This window comes from Pieris rapae, chromosome 1 (assembly GCF_905147795.1).
Source record: "Pieris rapae chromosome 1, ilPieRapa1.1, whole genome shotgun sequence".
Lineage (NCBI taxonomy): Eukaryota > Metazoa > Arthropoda > Insecta > Lepidoptera > Pieridae > Pieris > Pieris rapae.
In genome coordinates, this window is record NC_059509.1 from 5,371,668 (window position 1) to 5,384,680 (window position 13,013).

General features: G+C 31.1%; 1 protein-coding gene and 1 non-coding gene across 2 annotated transcripts; both read left to right on the plus strand.

Annotated features, from left to right (window-relative positions):
* The first annotated feature begins 5,069 nt into the window (after nucleotides 1–5,069).
* Nucleotides 5,070–5,151, plus strand: Trnas-gcu. The gene has a single exon. It is a non-coding gene; the product is annotated as a tRNA-Ser (tRNA).
* A 332-nt stretch (nucleotides 5,152–5,483) lies between these two features.
* On the plus strand, nucleotides 5,484–12,500 carry LOC110994758. The gene is made up of 13 exons (XM_022261589.2): nucleotides 5,484–5,666; nucleotides 6,380–6,619; nucleotides 6,911–7,085; nucleotides 7,456–7,616; nucleotides 7,777–8,072; nucleotides 8,304–8,563; nucleotides 9,018–9,216; nucleotides 9,660–9,929; nucleotides 10,151–10,345; nucleotides 10,550–10,705; nucleotides 11,037–11,262; nucleotides 11,506–11,687; nucleotides 12,182–12,500. Exons 2-13 carry the CDS (start codon nucleotides 6,387–6,389, stop codon nucleotides 12,313–12,315), a joined length of 2,487 nt encoding a protein of 828 aa, XP_022117281.2. The 5' UTR covers nucleotides 5,484–5,666; nucleotides 6,380–6,386; the 3' UTR covers nucleotides 12,316–12,500.
* Nucleotides 12,501–13,013: the final 513 nt, after the last annotated feature.

Genomic DNA, 13,013 nt, shown 5'->3' on the forward strand with positions numbered 1-13,013 from the left:
TTGCAAACGCCTTCTTTAAACTAAATATAAAAGGTATCGTTTGTTTTGTATTGACCGCTTCAAATATTTATTTCTTGTTAAAATATCCTGTAGTATATGTACAGCCTGTAGTAATTTGACAGCGGTCATCGCACGTTACATATCTCACATATTTCATTGATATATAGATAGAGTTATATAATAGACTAGCAGACTCGGCCAAGCGTTGCTGTGGCTAAGGTTTTTGTTATATTACATAGTAGTAAGCTTTTCAAGGGAAACTGTAGAAGAACTGATGTGAAAGGTAAATAGCTTATGTGAAACGTTGGTACTTTACACAGCGCCATCTGCTAGAATTGTATCAAATAATAAATAAATAATTTGCAATAAAATAAAGATCTAAGCTATCCTATCTCTTAAGTTGGACCAGACTGCTCACGGTGTGCCAATTAAATTTAAAATCGGTTAAGTAGTTTAAGAGTCCATCGCGGACAAACATCGTGACAGGAGATTTAAATATATTAAGAAGATAGATAAAGATAATGATGGTAATGCAACGCATATATATTATAATAGTGAGAGTAAAGTGCTAAAAGTGCATATAATTCTCTATACTAAGCAGTCTACCTATTAAAGTATAGAAAGCGAATGAAAAAGCGGTTATATTTTATTCGTGCGTCTCGTTATGATGTCTGGTTGAAAAGCGTGTAAATTATGAGAAAATGCTGAAATGTTGCCAGAGTTCCGTCGCATTTAAACAGATTAATAGCTCTTGTAAGATTTTCTTCAAATGAAAGCAATTGACTCCCTTTTATTTTTTTATGTGCAGTGATTATAATGTTTCATTAAAAAAATATTTTTTGCTGTACTATATTCCGTATAATAAATTTAATAAAAATTACAACAAAACACAAGTAAGGACTATTGTTCTATAAAACAAAAATACTTTTTTACCGTATAATTTCAATAATAAAATGATCCTTGCAAAATTATTAACAAATATCATGAAATATACACAAAAGTATTTTCAGATTTATCTAAAATACCAGCGCTACGAGTAATTCTACCAGTATTATACCGGTAATGGAACTTATTTTGTGTAAACAAGCAAAAAGTTTTCATAAGTATGAGTGTACCTGATACAAAAATGTAATTTAAATATTTACACAGAAACGTCATAAATTTTCCTCTTGTAAACTCATTTGCAAGACTTGAATCTACATAACAATATTTCATCCAAGTTTTGAGCCAGACGCGGAAAATTGGAAAGTGCATTCGCAAGTTAATATAAGGAAAATGTTTTTAATTGTATGTGTTACATAGATAACGCACATAAACATATATATAATATATATATTTAACTTTCACCTTTGTATTTTTAAGGGATAGGAAGTTGGTAGGTTTTGTGATGTTTTCTTATTTATCAACGTTATTTTTACAGGGTATTGAGTTAAATTTCCTAAAATTTTAGAGAAAATATTAAATGATCATCCCAAATTACTTTTTTAATTGCATATAGAATTAATTAGCGTGGTTAATACATTATAGCTGGCAATTATATTATTATAGCTTCTTAATAAAATGGCCCCAGAAATAGCGATATATTTTAATTGATAAATTTTAACCGTTTTCTTTATTTAAATTAATTAGACAAAAGAATTTCTCAGTACTATCCACAGCTAAGTTTAAGTAAAAGACGTTGTAGGAACGTAGTGCAAAGTGTAATTGGCAGAAAAGTGGTGGATCTCGAGTTATCCAGGCGTATATAAATCTACAACTACCTCCGAGATCTGTAATTGAGTTCCGTCTGTACCTACTCCAATTAATTACGTGTGAATTTTCAATGCGAACTACATTTCAATACTAACATAAAACAAAGAAAAACTAAGCTCCGCTCCCAACACAACGGAATGAAATCTATACAAAATTAAAAGCTATTTAAACAATAGGAATAATAATTACTATTATGTAATTAGTTTTATGTGTGGCACTTAAGCGTTAGGTATCATTTCACGTGGAGGTTGGATTTGTTATCTATATACCTTTGCCTAAAGGAAAAAAATGAAACAAAGGCACATGTGCCTCTCTGTAATTATATTATATTGTAACATTTGATGGTTCTTGATATCCTTAAGAAGATTGAATTTTCTGCACTTTGTCTGCATTTACTAATAAAAATAGCATTCGATCATAACACAACTTATAAAAACAAATTTTTTTATACGTAATTTAAATTAGGTAAACAAGTAATTGCCTACGCTGATAAATCCGCACAATTTCAAGTTTCGCTTGCATCAATAAAGGAAATTGATGTTGTCAATAATTTATCAACATGTGTGACTACATTTCACTGACAACTACCTAGTATCTAAATAATTCATGCGGTTCAAGAGGTTCTAAATTCCATGTCACTGACTGTTTAAGACCCAAGCCACTGAACAGAATTCAACGTGACAGTTATTAAAATAAATCATGCGAATAACCTAGATATTCAATTTAATTTTATAATAGCTGGTAGATTTTTATTAAAAATCATTTTACATATATGATTTTTCAAGTCATATATCATGTTGGCAAGTTAGTATATTATTTTAAAAGAAAAGAAAATACCGAAAAGATCGGTTAATTTGAGTCAGTCGCATTTTTTACGTAATTTTTATTTTAATAAATTGTTTCTTCTTAATTGTCATGCGTAAGTGTTTATATGTACTTAATTGTCATGTGTAATTGTACAATCAAGTGATTTAAAATAAAAATAGACATTTATTTGTAATGAATATATTTATGTTAGGCGACATAAGTTAAGTAAGTTATGTTTATTAAATTACTTTTTTTGGTCTTGGTTTGTTGTAAGGTTTCCAAATCAATATATCATCTATAATAAGCTTGAGGCAGCGATTAAAGGATAATAATTCTATTGCGATGGCCTTGTTGCTATGCTCTGTATATAATATATTCATTAAAAATACAGGCTACTCCAGAGCTATTTGTAATTAATTATGTGCATAGACAATTTAACACGTACTCTTTATTGTCAAAAAATTTATAATAACAGTTGCATTGCTATTGTAGCTAACACTTTGCATCGAGACTTCTTTATTCAATTGCCCTAAGAGCCTGCCCACTTTCCACAAGCCGAACCGTTTTCCTGTCCATATTGAACAACATAAGTGGTTTCATATCTGTGCTTCATTTTAAACTCCACACAAGAATCCACTCGAAGCCAGAAGGCAATTTTCTTTATTGAAAAAATTTAGCATCAGTTGGCATCTATAGATTATTTATATTTTAATAAAATAATGTGAATTCTATTCCTTTCCAATTATTAATGCACAACCGTACATACATCAACGAGTTCAGTAACGATTAAACTAAGTAACTTTTATGTTTTTTTTTTCTATACCAGACACTTGGCTTTAGTAAGCGACGTCATTGATGATAGAGATCGATTTCCTGTTATAATCTAAGTTCGACGGATGTTATTCATTCTGGCAAAGGTCAGTCATACGGCACGCCGTAAGACACCACTCTTAATAAAAGGTATTTAAAAAAATTAAACAGAGTACCTTAACTACTGAACCGATTTTGACAAGATCGTTCTCTAGTCTTTCATCGTTGTTATACATAGTTTGTTTCCGAGAAATTTATGGACAAACACTAAATTTATCAACTAATTCTAACATTATGAAAAACATACTGGTCAAGTCTTCTTCACTTCAACTTCGAACATAAGATCTTCCAAATAAGAGCAGTTCCTACATCAGTCAAGATTTATAATACAAATGATAAAAATCTAATGAATGATTATTCCGTTATATTTATATTTTTTTTTAATATAACTGAAAACCTTTACATAAGTTCACACTAAGTAATTGTTTCTTTTATAAAATTATTTTTGAAACGTATTGATGGAAACAAGAGATGGTTGGTAACACGGTAATCCTGTAAAATTTTCCAAGTATGAAGACCTGCCGATGTCTTGCTCGCCAATCCCGGGATTTACTTCACTAAGTCCTTGCATTTTTACGTCTTCGCTGTTCTTTGATATTATAATTTTGTCCTTTTCTACCTACTTAATATTTATGAACTTATGAAGTCATTGATCTACTTTCTAAGACGTATAAAGGTCGATAAGGGTCGATTAATATAGCAGTAAGAAAAAATCATAAATTATTATTTTGATTTTTTTGTCATTATAGTAACTTAAATAATTCCTTCAAGTATTTGCTTTCGTTTACACTACTAAAATAAAAATGACTGTCTTCTATTAATGACTTCTTGATATTGGCTACTTTCCTATTTTTATGGATTTTAAACTATCTACTTATAGATTATAAGTATGAATAGAACACACAATTTTGAATACTAATAAATGAGTAAAGCGACATCTAGCCAAATTTTATAAACGTATTTAACTATATGTATGATGTTTTTATTTTCAACTAGATGTCGTTATTAAAAAATAATATGTTTTTACAAATATTGTATCTAATATTATAATCCTAATTATTAGTAATCCTAATATTATTCTTAATTAACTTGATTAAGAAGTTTCTATTTACATACAAATAAAGTATTAATAATTTGGGCATATCATCATATAATATTCGTTATATTGTATTGATTCTAAAAATAGAGCTGCTAGCAATTATTTTAAAGTATAGATTTTTTCTTTCAAATCTGCGAAAATATATAGAGCAAATACTTAAAAAATAAATTATAATATATATATATATATAAATCAAATTATTGTAAAAGTTCATTAATTATATTAATTGATTATTATTGATAAAAAAATGATTATTTCATTATTTACGTGTACAAGATGCAAATTTGCTATAATTACTTGTATGTATATGTTTTACACTTATTTGATTAATTAGGTACGTACTAATTGAATATGACAGAAATTTATATAGCTTATATGAAAAAAAAACAGTTAAAAAACTTGATGATATCTCATAATAATACTCCTTATTATAACAAACTGTTGTATGTATGAAATATATTCAATACGTTTATTTACAATTATTTTACAAGATATTACTTAATGAAGGTTATTACACCTAAATTTACCAAGAATCGCATGTGACGAGGTGGCCGAGTGGTTAAGGCGTTGGACTGCTAATCCAATGTGCTCTGCACGCGTGGGTTCGAATCCCATCCTCGTCGAACGTTTTGTTAATGTGTTATTTAACTTTTACATTCTTTTTAAGAACAATTGCTTTTAAAAATGTCGTTAGTTTGTTGTCTTCTAATACTTTACTACAAATTTTGTTTTCTCTACTAAACTATGATAAATTTTTGATGCACTGAACGAAAGTTTAGTAGCTCTGGAATCTTAAATATTCCTTACCAAATATAATATAGAATGAAAAAAATCTGAACAGCAATTTCCACATAATCGCTATCGTCGTAATCACTTGTGAAAAACAGATATAGGTAGATAATATTGAGCCCGCTACGAATTTATCTAGACCTGCTTTTACTATCTTATCGTATTACTGCCCTTTATTTTAGGAGTTTGAATAAGCTAGGTGTGCCAGCAGTAACGTGTCGAGTGCCGTAAAAACATAAATTTTCTTTCTTTTGTTTCAATTATATGATATTTATAAATATTTGTTACAGTGCTGTGCTTGTGCGTACAAAGATTGTTGGAGATTGATTGGAGTTTGCTGAAAAAACAGGTATGTATCTTGTGGATTATATGAGATATTTTGTAAAAAGTATGACCTTCATCAATTTTTAATGTTTCTTATGTTAATTATTGGATTTTACGTGAATACAGTTTTATTTAGCAAGAAACCTTGTGGGAATTTTCTTATTCTTTATAAATAAAATGTTCTTACTCCTTTTCCAATTACCACATTCTTTAGTTTTATTTGTTAGACGGATTCAGGTTCATCGGTATTTACCAAAGACCACACCCTATGAAAACAAAGAATTTACAGTAATACATATTTTTGCAATAATACTAATGCAATGTTTATTGCACTGACTAATTTTTGATAGCTTATCAAGCGTCCTAATTCAACCTGATAATAGTGGAAGTACAAACTTGACATACTTTTTTTTGTTCGGCTTCTGTTTACAAAGGGCTATTTTACACATTTAGCTCGATAGTCTACATGTGACTGTACTAAAGTGATATACAAATGTGAATCATTTTGATGATTAATTGTATTACAAGCTTCACGCCTGTTAACACTCTTTACGTACGAGACATTTTCATATATTATATTTTAGGGACATAATATTCATTGCATGCGATATATCATATATGTCTTTGCCTTATTGCATATGGATATAAAGATCACATTAGATTCTTCTATTTGACGCTACTATGATAAAATAATTAAAATCTAAATTTATGCCTTCATGAAAATTGCTTGATTTTCAGAAACAACATGCTTTGGTTACTTACCATAGCGTTGTTAGCAAGCGGCGCGAGCGCCCAGCTCACAGCGCAGACTAGTGTAGCCCCAGAGCTTCGAGAATGTTACATGAATGTATCCTTATTGGATAGAAATAACCTACCACCTACAACAGTACCTGTATTAATAGATATCATACAAAAGATCGAAGATGATCCCAACGTTAATATGGATCTTCGGCAATTAGTTGTTCAAATATTGCGCACGTAAGTTCACCCCCGGAATATGTTGATTTGTAGATATGAACGCTTTTATAAATACACGCTTATCTTAATCTGGTCTAGTTTCATTTAACTGATATTATTTAAAAACACAGATTCAAACGTAAGATGAAAAAAAATTATTTTCAAAATACGATTTCATCCGGTTTAGGAATCACACTTTACCATTATTTAAATAAACTATTTTACTACTAATTCAAGTTGAATTTAAAAACCTCGCTGATCCGAAAAAAAAATCTATCAGAAATTAATTTAATTTTTGTTATGACTTTTTAGATATAGACAAGACGGAATAGAGTACCATCAGCCAGATGCTAATGCCGAACGGTCGGGAAATGTGCTCCCATATGCGCCTACATTTCACTCATTTCATAGACACAGAATTGTGTTATCAAAAATTCTTCCCGGCAATATACAAGAACTGCCAAATGTCCTCACAGCTCCTTTGAAGGTACTTTTATACTTTTTGTTTACAAATTGATATGGCACAATATGTGATAAAGAAAACGTGGGCTCCAAGACCATAAAACATTTGTTCAAACAAAAATAAGGTAACAGCCAAACGATTATCTTTGACTTATCTATATGAGTGAAATTGCGACTTTGTCTCCCAATTTTATATTATTACATTACCGATAATATATTTTACGAGTAAATATTAGTTCTATGGGCATAAAATACAGTTGAAGCTTCAAAGAGGAAAAATAATACATGACGACAATCCGGGCAATTTATTTAAGAATTAGGTATTCTAAAAAATGATTTCAGTGACATACAAATTTCCTAACAGCCTGTAAATTAAAAAAAATCTTATGTTTTAGTGTGTCTTGCATTACATGCTATCTACAACCGTGGATGCTAGAGTCCGCGGAAATGAACAAAATTGTAATCAACTTTCTCAACTCCGCGCATTAAGGACAGCCAGGAATATACCAAGAAACTTCAAGATGGATGATGTGGAAATTTTAGATCTTGATAGTATGTAAGTAATCGCGTAGTTCAATATTTATTCTAGGTGACTACCTCATTAAATTTATTATGAATTAAAAAAATATATAGTTCTCACGTTACCACTAAATGGAAAATAAATAATTGCATTAGAAATATCTATTAAGCTAATTACTTATTATATTTTTTTTCAGTAAACTCACGAAGACTATGGGTAAAATTAGACACAATCCAAAGGATGACATAGAGTATACAAGCATGGGAGGTTTAAAATCTGAACGACAGTTATTAGGAGACAGCCAATGTCCTTTGTTAGGTGGAACAGTATTCACAAGATGGGGGGCAGTTTCAGCCGGTCATCTATTAGCTGGTATAGCAGGAGGTGCCCAGTTCCAGCGTATAAGGGTATCAGACTTAGTAAGAGGGTCTATGTCCAACTACGCAAACCTTCAGGACACTGTTTCTTCAACCTTTGCCACTACAATTTCAGGTCTGTTTCGTATTATTCTAGCAGAGTAAACCGCGTATTGTAGGATCTCTGATAAATTGTTACTATTATATGTACAAAATAGCTTGAGTATGGATGTTTCCTATCTATATTCTATAAACTATCTAAGGTTTTAACAATTATTGAGAATATAATACAAATTTAATACATATACAAATTTGGACATACACATATACAAATAAAAAAAAATTCAACTAATTTGTCTGCTTGTAGGTGATTTAGCGGAAGCTGTTCTTATTCAAGGAACAGAAAGAGGCACGAATGCAATAACAGTCGGCACAGCGGGTAACTGGAATTCCACTCAAACACCAAGATATTTTATGCTTCACAATCGTGTCAATGTAGAAGCAACAGACCCAGAATTACGTGGCGACATTGATGGTTTCGTGCTTGGAACTCTGATACAGACAAACGTTGTCGACGCTGCTTCTATAAAGCTATCACAACTCCTAGATATGTACTATAGTCCAAGGGTAAGATGATATCGTCTAGGATTAAGATACATAATATAGCGTAATTACATAATACAAATATCTAGTGCGTAACACTATAGAGTATGAGACTGTAATATGATCTTCATTCTAAAACCCACATTGGAATCGTAGATCTGATACTGAGCTGATCTGATGATCAGCGACAAGTAATTCTTGTACATGACTATGATTTTACTGCTTTTGTGTATTTCCTAATATGTATTATTGTTGTTAATTATCAGATCCAATTTTTGAGTACAATACATATCAATGATAATACTGCTGTTAAATAGAAATGCTGCTAAATAAGAATCTCTTATGTACTCTACTACTACTAAAACCTAGCAATACCCCGAAAATGATTATGTAAATTTGTTAAAAATAAGTTTAAGTGTATCTTGGGGGATGAATTAATAGCTGTGCAATCAAGTGTTCAATTAAATTCCTATTTCAGAACGGTGTCTACGATGCCAACAGAAGGGCGTGCAATCGCCGGCAGTTAAGACAGGAGTTCATAAATAGAGATGCGTTAATTGGTGAAACGTCAGCATTTGCAGCCGCATTGGACACCAATATTCCTCTTCGTGGAACTATTGTTAGTGGTCTTGATCAACTGGTCTCAACTGCAGTGGAAAATTTCCAGTCCTATACGAGTAATTTATTCCTTTTATTGATACACAAAATTGATGGTTTTCCTTCATCGTTCTAAAGGAATATTCAGTTTAACCCAAAATATATCTTTATCAACTAGATCTTTAAAAATAATACTTATAAGAAATGGCGAAGCAAGATTTGCTATTTTTATGGTGTGTTTCTTATAGTGTTTACCGCCGCTCATGGACACCTGAATCGGACGAGATATTCTAGTGTGCCAGCCTTTAATGTAGTCCTATTCTCTTGAAAGCCCCTAATTAGGTGGAAGGGCAGATGGTTCCATTAAATGGTGGGGGGAGACAAGAAGTGTAAACTGCTAGACATCAAAGTAGAACGAGAAAAATTTAAAGTTTAATTGAAGAGTCAACAGACTGCTTCATTGAAATCGACCGTTCTTCTTTTTTCAATTTACAAATTTTTTAGTTCAATTTACAAATTTCAGCTAACAGCCTAAACGACTTAAACTGTGTGAATACAGTTACAACAACGGATAACTTCAGACTTAAAACAAATCTATACATAGTGGTAGATTCTACTTGGCCATACCAGGCCGTATATCCGGCGATATCTTATCTATTGGACAACATTGAAGTGGGTAAATTCGGTTCCAGTATCACCCTACTGAATGCTTTTGATGGGAGTATAGTATTGGACAAAACATTCTCTTTGGCTGATTTCCATTCCAACTATACTTTGGCTAGACATCAGGCTCGTAAGTAAAGTATTTATGTCTTAATCTGATAACTATTACACAACTTTAAATCGCTATTGGAAGCGCTGAGAAACCCGGTACTGCGACTATTTGTGTTGAGTTCAATAGATCTGTAATATTTTAAAGAAACTCTTTTAGCAGGAAAACAAATGCACAGAATTTTTATGATAATCAACTTAATAAGCCGTTATTAAGGAATATAAATACTATGTGTGTTTCAGTATTCAATGGAGTAAATTTGGAATCGACCCTAACAAATATAAGATTGTTAATGCAAAGAGAACTAGAAAACGAAAAGTCATTAAACTATGTAGGTGGAAATTCAACTGTCTTACTGTTTTTACTCAACACCCCAAACTTACAAATAACTGGTCCTGTTATTAACGAGGCTCGGAAAATCAACGAAACAATTCCAGGTATTTTTTTTTTCAATACGATATGTGTATATATAATTATTAATAATATATGGGTATTTGTAAATTAGCCAATTAATTTAATGTAGCCTTCTAGACATTACCACTACTATAATGGCTAGAATGTAATTAAAAATCAATGAAATATATATGTTAATTTAAACACTTACTTGCTTACGAAATTTTGTATATTCCTTTATTTTTCAGACCTACGTGTCTTATTTGCAACGTCCACAAACCAGTTTGACAGTCTGTGGCGAATGGTTCGTGATATGCATAATGATATTAAAGTTGTGTCTTTGAACGTGGAGGGAACTAATGTTGAAGTTACTATGAACCCAGTACTTACGAGAATAAAGTCAGGTAATTATGAAACATCGTAGGCCGCGTAAAAGCCTACATTCCGCCAAATAATTTATTAATTTCCACCCACCTTATTTCTGCTGTGCGAAGATGCACGGGATCTTTGTTCTTTCCATGATCATGTTTCTTCCCATTTAACTTGCTTGTATAGTAAGATACAAACTCTTCAGGAAACCGGCGTGCCTTAGATGCATTAAGTCGACGACGAGTGTTAGGTACAGAGCATTGATGCCCTACTTGACAAATAACCGAGGCCTATCCGTAAAAAGGTTGCTTACAATAAAAATCTTTGGACAATCTGTACCATTTACTATACGATTAATAATTTCAGTTGGAGGAAGAATAGTTAACTCGAACTGTGGTTCCACATTTAGTGGCGAATTAAGTTCCGGTAACAGACAATTTGACGATTACATAGAACCAGGCTATATAAATTACTATGCAATAAGTCCAAACTACTTCTATGGTAACGCCAACAGAAAAGTTCGCATTTCAAGAACAGGAGCAGGTGCTGGTAGTCTTATTGTTTGTCAATCACGAAGATTTGAACAACCAAGGTAAAATATAAATATGGTTTTAAATCATGAATAATATAATATGTGATCATATAAATTGAAATTACAAATTAATCTAAAAAATCTTAACCCAATAAAGAAATTAACTATGCGAAGTATGGCACTAAGTCTTGACTCTGACTACACAATTACCAAGTCTTGTTTATTTGATAATAGTCTTATTGAGATTTATAATTGTTATAACGCTATAACTAATTTGTTATTGCTATAAATAATTTATTTCAGACAAAATATGACAGCGGCTGATCAGGACTCGGTTATTTGTCAAACTCTTGCATCGGGTAACATAGAAATCAGTCTCCAAGGAGCATGTGAAGGTCATTGGACGATTGGTTCCTGTCCATCTTTCTTTATTTCTGTCCAATCACAGGTTCCCGAGGGCTCTAGTTTATCACAAAGTTGTACTGGTGAGTTATTTAATTATTTCACTAATTATATTATTTTTATACACAATACAAATAGTTTTTCTATGAGAAGTGTAAAATTATTATGAAAAGATGCCTCGCATGGTTTTGATCTATTATTTTCATGGTATGATATCTCCCAAATATTCATTGCAATTAAAACATGTTAGGAGGTATTTCGATAAGTTTCATCTATAGAAAAAAAGGGCTTTGGAAATAATAAAATGTTTTAGAAGAAAATATATAACTGTAAAAAGGTTATTCTCGCTACAACCATAAAAATTATATACCTTTTAAAAAAATTATATAATATTATAGTCTTTTTCGATAAATGGATATGTTCAATCACGTTGTATAACTATAATTTTTCTCAAAGTTCACCAAATACAAAGCAACACATTGTTCGGCTTTCTAGTACCTACATATTAAAACATAAATAGTTTAATTACATAATAAGGGTTTTTGTCTAGTTGTTTTTTATTTATTTTCCTTTTCAGACCCTGCATGTAGATTTCCCTACAATATGAGATATCAAGTTCAAATCGAAGAATTTGGATGTTTCAGTAGCGCGGGAACTATTGCATTAAGTGTAATTTTAATTATTTGTGGTATTTTTATTCATTTATTGTAATTAGGTGTCGTAGCTCGTATATAATTATTACACATAGATTTTATTATAATAGCTCAGCTTTATATTTAAAGTAATACACATATTATGAAAATGTATAAGGTACCAAAAACCTATTTTGCCAGCAAAGTCTAACACTTAGAACAATAATTTATGTTCTTCTTAAGTAGAAATCCCACCTTTTTGTTTTGTAACAAAAATATCTTATAAAAATAGCATAAAAATATGTGAGATTGTTGTGTATATTTCGATTTTTTTTATTAATAAAATTGATTTTTTATTCATTTATGCATACTTTATTACCTTTTATCAATCAAACATACATAATACATATAATTCGAACAACTTATATCAACGCCATCTATGGCAAATATCAACAAGTATTTGTACACTGAGCAGTGTTGGCCTAGTGGCTTCAGCGTGCGACTCTCATACTTGAGGTCGTAGGTTCGATGCCCGGGTCTGCACCAATGGACTTTCTTTTTATGTGCGCATTTCACATTAGCTCGAACGGTGAAGGAAAACATCGTGAGGAAACCGACATGTCTTAGACCCAAAAAGTCGACGACGTGTGTCAGGCTCTGGAGGCTGATCACCTACATGCCTATTATATTTAAAAATGATCATGAAACAGATTCAGAAATCTGAGGACAAGACCTAACGAGGTTGTAGCGCCACAGTTTTTTTATTTTATTTTTTTT

What these genes read in the sequence shown, in the direction of transcription:
- LOC110994758 (XM_022261589.2), top strand. Translation starts at nt 6,387, where the DNA reads ATGCTTTGGTTACTTACCATAGCGTTGTTAGCAAGCGGCGCGAGCGCC. An exon ending in TCCTCACAGCTCCTTTGAAG is followed by an intron (nt 7,086 to 7,455) that starts GTACTTTTATAC and finishes CTTATGTTTTAG; the next exon opens with TGTGTCTTGCATTACATGCT. An exon ending in ATATGTACTATAGTCCAAGG is followed by an intron (nt 8,564 to 9,017) that starts GTAAGATGATAT and finishes TTCCTATTTCAG; the next exon opens with AACGGTGTCTACGATGCCAA.